General features: G+C 38.0%; 1 protein-coding gene across 1 annotated transcript in view; it reads left to right on the top strand.

Moving 5' to 3' along the window:
• csmd3b (CUB and Sushi multiple domains 3b) overlaps window positions 1–14,101 on the top strand; it is a 507,791-nt gene that overhangs the window by 449,241 nt on the left and 44,449 nt on the right. Inside the window, exons 54-56 of the mRNA XM_073858336.1 lie at window positions 6,187–6,360; window positions 8,599–8,784; window positions 9,659–9,832. Coding sequence (XP_073714437.1) covers window positions 6,187–6,360; window positions 8,599–8,784; window positions 9,659–9,832 — 534 coding nt within the window. The remainder of the gene's footprint in view (window positions 1–6,186; window positions 6,361–8,598; window positions 8,785–9,658; window positions 9,833–14,101) is intronic.

Here is a 14,101-nt window from a genome sequence, read left to right as displayed (position 1 = left end):
CAGAGCTCAGTTTATCATTTATAAATGGCACTGGCATTTAAAGATCTGTATCTGGGGAGCTATTTTTATTAAAAATGCGCCATCATTGTCATTTCCCACTGCACAGTGACACGCTGGGTCTAAGCTCACAGCCTACATTTATCAGACAAACACACTGCAGTAAGTCTGCCTCACTCCAGCGGGGGCGTTTATTTGTTTGAAGAACATTTAAGGGAAATGAGCTGATAAAATAGAGCCATAGGAAAACCGGTGGAGTAACTCACACCAAAAACCACGGCTGCTGAATTTACAATGTTACTGAAAGCTGCGTGATACAAATCGTTATTTCAAATCACCAAATTAAGTGTTTCTCTACTGAAGGGTGACAACCTGTGTTAGCAATCTGATGTCAAATGCAACTGCACCATAGTCACAATATTTTTCTGTTTAAGGAATGAGAAAAAATTTGTATTTAGATTGTTGGTATTTTGGCATGTGACTTTTGGTGCATGCTGTCGGTACACGATCCGTTCCACTTGCACGATCCGTTCTATGCATTCATGTAATTTCCACATGCGATGAAACATATTTTCATATCTTCATTAACAGTTCAGAGCGTTAAAGGATTAGTCCATTTTCTTAAAGGCACACAAGGCAAGTCTGAGTATTATTTCTCTACTAGCTCCCCCTAGTGTCTGGGAGTAAATGCTTTCTATATCTGAGACTTTACGAGACTGAAGGACACCGGGTCGGATACAGCGGATACTTACGAAGATGATTTATTAACATAAAAATGCTGCCTTGTGTCCCTTTAAACAAAATCCATATAATTTACTCACCACCATGTCATCCAAAATGTTGATGTCTTTCTTTGTTCAGTCGAGAAGAAATTATGTTTTTTGAGGAAAACATTCCAGGATTTTTCTCATTTTAATGGACTTTAATGGACCCCAACACTTAACAGTTTTAATGCAGTTTAAAATTGCAGTTTCAAAGGACTCTAAATAATCCCAAACAAGACATAAGGGTCTTTTCTAGCAAAACGATTGTCATTTTTGGCAAGAAAAACAAAAAATATGCACTTTCAAACCACAACCTTTTCGCCTTCCTCCGGCTGTGTGACACACCACCGCGACCTCACATAATTGCCTAAGGACGTTAAAAGGTCACGTGTTACATATATGAAACGCACATTTGTGGACCAATTTAAACAATAAACTGACACAAAGACATTAATTAGTGTCATTCAACATACAACAACATCGGCACGGTCCTCCTTCTAAACACTGGGGCGGAGTTTCGCATACGTCATCCGTGACCTCTTGACGTGATGACGTATTACGTGAGGTCGCAAAAAATGCATTTTGTTTTTCTTGCCAAAAATGACTATTGTTTTGCTAGATAAGACATTTATGCCTTGTTTGAGATTGTTTAGAGTTCTTTGAAACTGCAATTTTAAACTGCATTAATTGTGGGGTCCATTAAAGTCCATTAAAATGAGAAAAATCCTGGAATTTTTTCCCTTAAAAAACATAATTTCTTCTCAACTAAGCAATGAAAAACTTCAACATTTTGGATGAATTGGTGGTGAGTAAATGATCTGGATTTTTTTAAGAAAATGGACTAATCCTTTAAAAAGTCGTGGGACAGATCGTGCAGTGTCGTAAATCGTCGTAAAACAGAATTATCACTACGCATGCGCGGACAGATCGTGCAGGCATCACTGATTGTATACCGACAGATGCTAGCCAAATTAGGTTAATCCCCCAATGAACAGGTTGTGTGACGCCCTCATCTAAGCACAGTTTATTTTTACTATGATAAACCTTGTTGCTGTGATGGACACCACTTGCTGTTCAATGTCAAATCTGAGTTCTCTAAACTAATTTAGCACCATTGCTGTACTCTAAGTCTTTTCATTAAATGACTGTCATTAAATATTATTTTATTCATACTTTAATTCATGTGATGTCTCCTTAATAATCATTTAGAGATGGCTTCAAGTTAGCATCAAAACAGGATTATGAGAAGTCAGTGCATTTGAAACCATCACAGAGCAGTTTCACATGAACAAATCTTATCACTTTCTGAAACGAAATAAGTTGAAAGGGAACAAAGCCAATTTTGAAGTTTGACAGGAATTTGTGAAGTCGTTTGTGAGTCTCAATAGATCTTACCAACAGCAGCTGCCATACATGATGTATTAATTGTTTACTCAACCCCATTAAATCAAAACATTTTAGTCAATGTCTCTTAGTTTTGAAATCATATTGACGATTTCTAGTTTTGATGACTCATCTTGCACTCCACACCCGATTCGATTAAAAGTCTGCAAAAAAGGCATCGTTCCTCTCAATTATAATTAAATCATAGTTGACTGGTGTTGAGGAAAACTTAAGACTAGTAGTATTTTGATTTGACCAATCCCTCCACAAAACATGGCAAAATGTAATTTATCTAGTAAAAGTTTTTCTCAGGTGACTTCTACAGACAGTGTAGATGTCTAAAACCAGTGTCTGTACACAAGATAGAAAAGCAAGAGTATATGTACTGTAAGATATACACAAATAAAGGTAAAGTGAAAGAGTATATTTTCAGCTGTCTTAACATGCAGTGATTTAGTTTGAAATTTGGGTTGTGAAAGGTCTTTAAATGACAGCGAAATTACCTCTGCGCACAGAGAAACAAATTACAACCGTGATTATGCAAATAAGCTGTGGGTTTTTATGAGTGCAAAAGAGATTCATAATAAAGAACAGAATATACTCTGAGCTGAATGAGGTATCACAATAGCAAATGTATCTCTAAATGTGTCGCATCAGAGAAATAACTTTGACTTTAATAAAGTAAGAGCTCTTCTGTAGCTTAATATCTTAAAATGAGAATGTCTGGAGATAATCAGCATACATTATGTGCAATATAGAGGGTTAGGGAGGTAAACGTGGTTTGACTCTAAAAGTGCTAGGTTATTTTCAACCCATAGTTAGGTCAAAAAGGAATAAACCCAACCACTGTGTTATAAATTATCATGCATTGTAAAAAAGGGGCCACATTAACATAGATTTTTATGTTACTTTACCTAAACAAATTAAGTTACCAAATTAATTAACCCTTTAGGTGGCGCAAATACCCTTAGAGTGGGGGTGGGGGTGACATTGTGATATACATTTTCAAATGAATATAACTCTGGCATTTTTTGGTCTAGAAGCCTAATCTTGGTCTTGATTTAAAGAAGACACTTTGGTGGTTTTGTGGTACATATTAAATAATTAAATTGTTATAGCAGTTTACATTTATTTTAATAAATACAAATAATTCCATAACATATTAGTTTTATAAATAAAATTATAAAAATGTAAATGTTTCACAAAAGTAATAATGCAAACATGAAGCCATAAGTCTGATTGCTCTAGAAAGCAATATGGGTCATTCTTCATTTGGGGTGGCAAGTGGTGTTACTCTACTGTACAACAATTAAAATAAACTTTAAATACCATTAGTTCTGATCCAAATTTCAAGTTAAAATCACAAAAAATGTATGTGGTTTTACCAACAACGGCCACTAGGTGTCAACGGTTTGCAGCATACACTTGTCACAAATTATTCAATTACTGTCACTGCATTATTATTACTGCCAAAAGGTTTTGAAATGTGATTTTTTTTGTCATGATTTTTTAGGTTTAGATGAGGGTTTTAGTGTTATAAATATGTAAAAATAAATTAGTCCTACCTGTGGCTCGGTGACATTTTAGAAACTGACTCTCATTAAGTCATAATTCTCCCAAAATTGCAAAGAAATATGAAAATACACACTTAGATTGTTTTGGTTTAGAACAGGGTATTATTGCTATACATATAAAAACAAATTGAGTCCACCTGTGGCAGTGTGACATTTTAGAAACTGACTCTCACTACATCATAATTTTCCCAAAATGGTGATGCAATATGATAACTACACTCTCAGAGCTTTCCAATGATATATAGTTTGTCAAGATTGTTTAGGTTTGGAACAGGGTATTAGTGTTATAAATATATAACAACAACGTGGGCCCACCTGTATACCCGTGGCATTTTAGAAAATGCCCCTCACTATGTCATTCCTTTACCAAAATGGTGATAACAAATGAAATCTACACTCTTAAAGCTTTCAAATGATGTATAATTTGTCATGATTGGATAAGAATTCACATGCAAAACACTGAAGTAAATGTTGGCGTCCCGCTGGCGGGACAGTGACATTTCGCAGGATATAAATGTTTTGAGGCGCACTCTCTTTATAAATGAATCAATTACTCTCGCTACATAATGTATTTTAAAAAACACTGTTGAAATGTGTATTCTAGAGGCTTAGACCTTTCCAAAAATATATAGTTTGTTTTGATATACATAACATTTATATGGAAAATATTGAAGTAAACTTAGGTGTCCCGCTAACGGGACAGCGCCACTTAATTAAGCAATTTAACTTGTTTTAAGAAGTCAATTTATCACAACTCAAAACTTAAAATAGTAGGTTGAATTGACTTGCAAAAACAAGTTGTTTTAACTTCATGCTGCATTTTTACATTGTGGGTTGTTTAGGGTGGCCATACGTGCCTTTCTTTCTGGACGCGTCCTGGCCAGAATTTCGAGTGCCTCTACCAGATGTCGTATTTGTTGACAGCATACGACGTCATCAAGATTCTAACATTTCAGTTAAAAGCATAAGACAAGACGTAGTTTCATTCTTACCTTTAAATGTAAGGATGCTTTTCTAAAATAAAACCTGAAATAATAAACCTCGTTGACGTATGCGGTCGACAAATACGATTTCCAGAAGACGCACCCCGAAATCCTGGCCAGGACGGGTCCGGGAAGAATGGCACGTATGGTCACCCTAGGGTTGTTGCTACCCGTGGTAGGTTCAGATATAAACTTTTGAGTTAATTTAAACCAAGGTTGGGTTCATACATTTTTGACCCAACCATGGGTTGAAAATAACCCAGTATACAGTAGGCTACATGTATATTTACAGTGCCATCAGATAATAGGAGCAAATATTACTACCAAAATCAGCTCATTTAAGTTTTGCCTGTTAATTACTTCAACTTGTTAAAGTAAACCTAACCTGGCATGTAATTAAAAGGCAGTGTCATTCTGAGATTAATTTACATTGCTGCCTGTGATAAATGATATAATTTGAACATCTAAATTTACAGTAGCAACAGCTCTTCCCCAACGGCACCGTGTTAATCTCAGTTAAAAGCAGAAGGTCTTAATTTACTTGTGATGGGCTTTATTCAACAAGTACCACTTGTTGAAGGTGCCATCTTAATGTTTGGTGACATGGAAGATTTAGATGTGCAAGTGTAATTTGGTCCATCTCAAAATCTATTACGACTTTTATCTGAAACAGAAATTCATAATTGATTCAACTTGAACTACAAAGGGAGCAAATCACGTAGACATAAAAAGCGTTATGCTTGGGAGAATCAACTAAACTTGGTTTTGGAAGAGCTCTCTTGGGTTTATGTGTCCACTTTTCAAGTACTTAAAAAACTCAAAATTCATTGACATTTTTAGACTCATGTGCTGTTTGTAAATTGCCATTTGTCTAGAAAAATGTATATGTATGATTTAGATCTGATTTATTGTTTTGAGTTTGCAACTTTTAGATTAGCGACAAAGTGCGGCTTCGTGGTTTTTAACCTCCTAAGACCCGAGCTTTTTTTCAGATTTTCACCATCTATTTTGGGGTTAGGACAAAAAATATATAATAACCATATATTTTTCTTAGAACATGAAGCAGTGTAATTGTCCATGTTTGTGTACAACAGGTTCCAGTTACACAGAATTAAATATTATGATATAAACAACTAAAAAGAATGTATGTCCACATATGAACATCCAGGTCTTAGGAGGTTAAATATAGTTTAAATGAATTGAAGTATTTTAGCTTTAAGTTACCCAGTCCACCCGTTAAAATATAAAAAAAAATATTTTTTAAAAATCATATTTTTATTTTGTTATTAGCTCATACAAAAACATATTTGGCTCCCCAAGCCCCACCTACAGTGAAAAGTATTGTTATATACAAGTAATTTACATTAAACCATAATTACATCACCATTTTTATCACTGTTTATTAAAACATACCTCCCAGAAACCAAATTTAGTTTTACCATGTTTCTGACTGCATATTAAAACTCTTCCTCTGGGCATTTCTAGCCATCAGTTGTGGGCACCCCGGAAGCCCAATCTATGGCCGTACCATAGGCAATGGCTTCAACCTGAATGACGTGGTGAGCTTCTCCTGCAACATGGGCTACGTGATGGAGGGCCCTTCTCGGGCCCAGTGTCAGGCCAACCGACAGTGGAGCCAGCCACCACCAACATGTAAAGGTGGGGAGAAAAGTTAAGTCTTTTATTCACACGGAGCTTTGCCTGATTTACCGCCTGCCAAAATTAAAGCACCGCAGTGCATTGTGGGTAAGGAAGAGTAATGGCTGTTGCTATGGCACCTGCACTATATCATACTGTTAGTGGCTGCCCATTTTGGGGTTTGGTGGCTAAAAGTACATTGATGGACAAATGCAAATGATGATACTTGGTAAGGAAACAAACGGTGATGGTATTTCAGATATGGTTCATATTTTTTGTTTGACTGCATTTTGTAAAATCGCATGCATGCACTTACTACTGCATGTAATGAAATAATGCATGACATTAATGCAAGCTGGAAGAAACAGTATAGATCTGTTACAGTGATCTTACATTGTTTCAGAGTGTTATTTTTTACTGTAGAGTAGAATCTTATGAATGTAAAAATACGGTAAACATACAAATAGGGCTGGGCAGTGTATCGAATAATGACACTATATTCCCAGATTCTCCTGGGAGCACAGAATACAATATTTTGATAACTTATTATTTATTTATTTTTTGCCAGTTTTTAAATCATACAAATTTTGATGGGTGGTTAATAGCATATTTTTCTGTGGTGTCACAGTCTTGAGGACTCTCATTCTGGCATAATAATCAAGGACTTTGCTGCTGTAACATGGCTGCAGCAGGCACAATGATATTACTTAGCGCCTGAAAATAGTCCCCTGCTATTGAAAGTAACCAAGTGGACCATTTTCGGGCAGTGCGCAATATCATTGCGCCTCCTGCAGCCATGCCACACCAGCAAAGTCCTTGATTATTACCAGCATAAGAGTATAGTCCCTAGCCATATCGGCCTAGCCTGACGTTGTCATACTCAATTCTAGTCAGAATTTGAGTCTGATATTGCTCCATTGGGCTATGATTATGGGGCGGGTCTCAACCAAAAAATGCCTCTGCACTCAATTGGATAGACCTACGACCAATCAGAGCAACGGAGTGTGTGACGTATGTTGAAATTACGTTTTTTGCAGCCTAGCCGAACTGCTAGTTATTTAGCTACAATGACACTAACATTGTGATTATACTAAGTCTGAGTTAGCAACGTACATCAACACCTACTATGTTTACAACATTTCATTTATATCACAACATTAAGTATTTACTAAGTCAAACAGTCAGACTATCTCTTACCATTTGTACATTAAGTGAACTTCATCCTTGAAGATACCCATTACGTTGGCTTGAAAAATATCAGAGCCTAGCATGTCCCTCCACTTATTCAGCAGCCACGATTCCGGGCTTCCGAAAAAGAACCTGGCAACGACCGCTAATTATATCCATCTCGTCGTGCACGCCGAGTTGCATCGTCGTGATACCCGTTTCAGTTGCTTCTTTAACTTGGTCCTCCATAAGTGCGACCAACTTTTGCCGAATCCCGTAGGAAGGACAACAAAAACGTCTTTCTGATCAACAAATGCCTTGATCGCGTTTCTCTGTTCCTCTTTTAAAATCAATGCTCTGTCGATATCTTTTAGAACAGACACAATGTCAGAATCCACACATCTGAATTCTACAGTGGCAGCCATTTCGTTGTAAATAGATTCAACACACGCGCTCTTTTTGTTGATGTTGTTGATTACGTTACTGTTGATCATCTGTCCATCATCGTATATAGCCGCCCTGACAATTTGATTGGTTCGACCAGCTTTGGGCTTAGCATAGTAGCTCCTCAACGGAGAAACCCCAGACCGCTCTTCCCGTTCTCAAAATGTTGTGGGCGGGGCTAAGATCGTCTGCCACCCAGGCTAATATCGACCTAGAAAATCGCAACTTTTAATTTTCCGTACACAATGTAACTACAGAAGAGTAAAGGTTTAAATAGGAAAAATATCGAAACTCTGGTTATTTTTTAACGCAATGCTAATGGTCTAATCAGATTCAATGGATTATGCTAAGCTATGCTAAAAGTGGTATCGTCAGACCCGAAGATCAGCTGAATGGATTCCAAAATGGTAAAAATCAAATGTTTAACTCTAGGGGAGCTGAAAATGTGTATATTTTCAAAAAAGGTGGAGTGTCCCTTTAATATAGCTAATTTTTATTTTTATTTTACCATTTTAAAAATAATTTACTTCTTGGATATGTGTGGTGCATCTAACATGTTTGTTTGCACCCAACGCAGTTGCTTAGTGCTTCTGCCATATAACACATGTCTCTCCTTGTCTTTTTTTTTGTTATCTTCTCTCTGTTCAGTTGTCAATTGCTCTGATCCTGGGATTCCCGCCAACTCCATCAGGCAGAGTAAAATCGAGTACGGTAACTTCACCTTCGGCACTGTGGTATTCTACGACTGCAACCCGGGTTATTACCTGTTTGGTTCTCCTGTCCTCACCTGCCAACCCACGGGTCAGTGGGACAAGCCTCTGCCTGAGTGTATCGGTATGTTTCTGGCACCTTCAGACAAAAGTCCAAATTTGCCATTGGTGTACTAATGTTAATTACCTATTCAGTGCTATAATTGAGGGGAATTAGTTGCGCGACCCCCTTCCTGTTGCTTCAGATCAGCGCTGTAATAAAGAGACAGGTGAAAAGCGGATTTTCTTGGCAGATTAATTAGCAGGTTTTTTTCATCTGATTCCTGTTTCACTGTGCATAGCCTTTGCCCATCTAAAGCAAGACATTTGCGGCAGCTGCGAAGTCAACGGGGGCTTAGCTTACATTGTGCCCTGTTGAGACTCCCTGCTGTCAGAGATGTCCTCGCGTTCTGTTGCCACTTCAGTTTCCTGTGTCCAGAAAATCTTCAAAGTGCTTTACATTTTTACATTCATTGTACTACTGTGCTGGGGAGAAGGTCATGCCCATATATGGAGATCTCCCATCTGCAGTTATATCTACTTGGTGCTTCTAGTTGTAGCCCACACAGGTCATGAGATTTAATAGACAGGAATAGATTCACATGATGTGCAGGGTGAATAGATTATTATAGAAATTATTATGTGGAACCATTACAGGCCGTCGTAAAGTACAAAATTTTGTATGTACTAGTACCTCTGCAGAGACTGCCTATGATGCACACATATAAGCCGGGAGTTTATGTAGAGCCTGCTTTTGCAGATGGGAAGAGAGAAGTTTCTGATCTTAGTGCTCCTACAAGAAGCAAAATTAGCACCAAATGATTTGAGATAAATTTGATTTTATGAAAATAAGAGTGATAATTTATGTTTTAATGTAATCGTACTCAACTCAAATGAACTGTGTCTACTGATCCTAAAACAAAGTTTTTAATATTTCACCTTCTATGTGTTGTGGATAGTGGTGAACTGCGGACATCCTGGATCCCCTCCCAATGGGGTGCTAAGCGGGGACAAATTCACCTTTGGCGCTACTGTGCGATACAGTTGCATGGGTGGCCGGCAACTAAAGGGCGAGTCCTCGCGCACCTGCCAGCTCAATGGGCACTGGAGTGCACCCATGCCCTTTTGCTCAGGTAGGACGGACGCACACACATCACATTCATCATGACCAGCGCAATTTAAGGTCTTAAGAGCCATTAAAAGAGATTTGATACTGTTGAATCAGATTGTCTTACAGTATGTGTCCCTATGGCCGTCGCCAGAGCGGAAATAGTGAGCATTGCCCGCTGTTCATAACAATAGAAGTGCTCGATCTTGTTATATTCAATATATTTGTTTCAGTCTAGGAATTAAAGAGAGAGGTGTATGTGTATGCAGAGTTTCATTTAGACAGACCCTCGTTGGTCACTTTTGATGGTTTAAACCAAGTCAGAGGTCGACTTTATAGTCTTGTTGCACAGATAAGCATAGTCACCCGCAGATGTTTTGGTAGCCACCAGGGCTTACTGTAGATAGTAGATTTACAAGTAAGATCATAAAAGCTATGCCTATAGCATCACTAACAAGCTTAAACTAGCATGAGATCTGCCATTGTGCAGCAGGGAACGGCATTAATTTGGCAGACAGGTGGGTCACTGTGGCTGTTAACTCTTTATTGCTAAGAGACACATGCACAGAGACTACAGTATATAAATGGAGATTACAACTAAGAGTCAGATTTAAAGCCATTGATGCTATGTATTGTTTCTTGTCCTTTTTATTGCGATTACATGCCATCTGCTTTTCAATAGACTCCAGTTATATACCCTCACCTAAAGGATTATTAGGAACACCATACTAATACTGTGTTTGACCCCCTTTTGCCTTCAGAACTGCCTTAATTCTGCATGGCATTGATTCAACAAGGTGCTAAAAGCATTCTTTAGAAATGTTGGCCCATATTGATAGGATAGCATCTTGCAGTTGATTGAGATTTGTGGTATGCACATCCAGGGCACAAAGCTCCCGTTCCACAACATCCCAAAGATGCTCTATTGGGATGAGATCTGGTGACTGTGGGGGCCATTTTAGTACAGTGAACTCATTGTCATATTCAAGAAACCAATTTAAAATGATTCGGCTTTGTGACATGGTGCATTATCCCGCTGGAAGTAGCCATCAGAGGATGGGTACTTGGTGGTCATAAAGGGATGGACATGATCAGAAATAATGCTCAGGTAGGCTGTGGCATTTAAATGATGCCCAATTGGCACTAAGGGGCCTAAAGTGTGCCAAGAAAACATCCCCCACACCATTACACCACCACCACCAGCCTGCACAGTGGTAACAAGGCATGATGAATCCATGTTCTCATTCTGTTTACGCCAAATTTTGACTCTACTATCTGAAGGTCCCAACAGAAATCGAGACTTATCAGACCAGGCAACATTTTTCCAGCCATTTTCAACTGTCCAATTTTGATGACCTCGTGCAAATTGTAGCCTCTTTTCCTTTTTGTAGTGGAGATGAGTGGTACCCGATGGGGTCTTCTGCGGTTGTAGCCCATCTGCATCAAGGTTGTGTGTGTTGTGGCTTCACAAATGCTTTGCTGCATACCTCGGTTGTAACGAGTGGTTATTTCAGTCAAAGTTGCTCTTCTATCAGCTTAAATTAGTCGTCCGATTCTCCTCTGACCTCTAGCATCAACAAGGCATTTTCACCCACAGGACTGCTACATACTGGATGTTTTTTCCTTTTCACACCATTCTTTGTAAACCCTAGAAATGGTTGTGCGTGAAAATCCCAGTAACTGAGCAGAAATACTCAGACCGGACCGTCTGGCACCAACAACCATGCTCAAAATTGCTTAAATCACCTTTCTTTCCCATTCTGACATTCAGTTTAGAGTTCAGGAGATTGTCTTGATCAGGACCACACCCCTAAATGCATTGAAGCAACTGCCATGAGATTGGCTGATTAGATAATTGCATTAATGAGAAATTGAACAGGTGTTCCTAATAATCCTTTAGGTGAGTGTATAAAGAGCTCAGATGCAAAACCTTGTAAGTGCGTCTGACATGTTTTCTTGTAAGTGAGCATTTTTAATTAGACTCTTAATGGATTGTGCCAACAAACCGGTATTTCTGAATGACCTAAAGCCTAAGCAAATTTTAAGCGAAAGTATTTGATGAATGTATTATATGTTTCAAGAGCATTTCATTAATATCATTATCTCATTTTTGAGGAGGCTTTGCTCCTAAATGTACTAATCTGGAGTGTGCTAGTCTGTTTCCCAACCAAGACTTTAAGCCCCTATCATGCAAGCACATTTCGGCACAAATATAGTAGCACAGCACCCAGCTTCTCCCTGCCATTGTTCATTCTGTAACTGGAAAGAAACAGCACATACTAATTCCAAAAAGCTCCACATGTTGTTTTTTTATTCCCACACACACAAGTTTTGTCAAGCACCAAACATTGCTAAGAGATATTTTTACATTAGCCCACACCATCCACATAAAACACTGCACAAATAGATTTGAAGCGACTACCCTGGAAGCAGCAAAGATTTTGTCACGTAGAATTATTGCGACCCCTTCGCTTCACCTAAACATTTCACTCTACAGTATCGTCACATTGTCCTTGGGGACTTCAAAGGGAATTACAAGTGAACATGCAGGAATGATGTGGAATGTATTGGAATATGAGAGAACCGCTCAGTCACTGGCATTTTCAACAGTGTTATGTCGCATTCTGGTTCAGTGAGCTCAACAAGTTTCTCCTGGTGCCTGTAATAGTATAGTTGTGCCCTTTAGGAAAAAATATTTTGTGCACTGAACCGCTGGCTTGGTAGTCAATGACTTCTTCCTCTTAAAAAACATCCTAAACAGGGCTGTGTTTGCATGGTCTGTGGGATTTGAGAAGGACCTCTTGAATTTACCTTTATTCTGGGAATGAAACAAAAGGATGTGCTGCTGCTTTTTGTGTAAACCTGAAGCTTGAACTTTGATTGGTTTCGTTAATTGTAGTGTTCTTGTGTTTTTAATCCATCAGGAATATTGTTCAGGCTGTATTGTGATTAAATCACAACTAATCATTAATTTGGGGATTGTCTGAGAAGGGGTCTTGAACAGCTTTTGGTAGTTTGTGAATAAGATAAATTAGGGTTGATTTTTTTTTTTCTGGCATACAACCAAGCGTGTAGTTTCTGGGGGAAATGATAGTCAATTACAATTACAACCTCCCATAATTTATACAGTAAATTATGGGTAATCTTAGATGATTTTCAACGTGTCAGTTTAAATTTTGGTCCATTTTGTTATGGCCCATGAAAATGTATTTATGTAGTCTCTCTAAACTAGATTAAGTGAACTACAAATTTTAATTAATTGCACACAATAAAATTAAGTTGTGACAGTATGTTCAAGAATTGTGTTTTATTAAGCTATTTTAATGAACTACATTACACGACTAGCAAAACGAAATTTCTTGAGTGCATCGCTGACACTGAAAATAAATTGCTTCTGGTCACTTTGGCTTTACAAATCGCTGTCAGTGTGAACCTAGATAAATTACCTGTCGCTGGAAACGTTTAAACTTTTGTACAGACACGTATGCGCTTATATGCACTCGAGCACATGTTCATTCATTTACATTTGTACACATGCAATTTATCATTAAACTATTATTAAGGGTTTATGACCCATAAAAACAGAATGTCGACGATCTATTCAGTGTCTTTTCAATCCTGCTGTATACGCCCCAATCCCCTACAGAGATTCGTGACCCAGAAAGAAGCAGACAGAGAGAACAACAACTACCCAGAGAAATCTCTCTCCAGCTTCCCTTCCTTTATATCCTTGGAGGGTTTTTTCTTCCTGGTGCTCATCTGCCTTAGAATTTTATGGCACAAAATCATAGCAGCACACATTCATCTCGTTTCCTGTGTGCTGAAGCCTCTCAAACATATTCACACGTGGGTCATTTCTGATGTAAAGTACCTTTTGAGTTGCATAACTTTTAAAAATGAATAAGCCTGCGTTGTTTTTTGGGCAAGTATTTTGATGAAAGGGTTTAACACAGGGTTCCCACGGGTCCTTGAAATCCTTGAGTTTGTGAATCTAAGGGTGGGATTCAAGGCCCTGGGAAGTTTTTGAAAACATACATACATAGATACAGGTCATTGAAAGTGCTTGAATCAATTTTATTTAGAAGTTTTCTGGAAAAGAATCCATAATATTCCGCGTGTATTGTAGGATAATATTATAAAAATTCTAGACTTTTTAAGCACACATGCTAAACTGTTCGCTTTAAATGCTTATATCTTCTGTATGCGAATGTTGATTCATACAAAAATGCTTTTTTGCATATTTGTGTTTGACACATGAAAACGTCTCGGGTTACGTATGTAACTGTTGTTCCCT

The sequence above is a fragment of the Misgurnus anguillicaudatus genome, chromosome 20 (genome assembly GCF_027580225.2).
Source record: "Misgurnus anguillicaudatus chromosome 20, ASM2758022v2, whole genome shotgun sequence".
NCBI lineage: Eukaryota > Metazoa > Chordata > Actinopteri > Cypriniformes > Cobitidae > Misgurnus > Misgurnus anguillicaudatus.
This window is presented reverse-complemented; position numbering and strand designations above follow the sequence as displayed.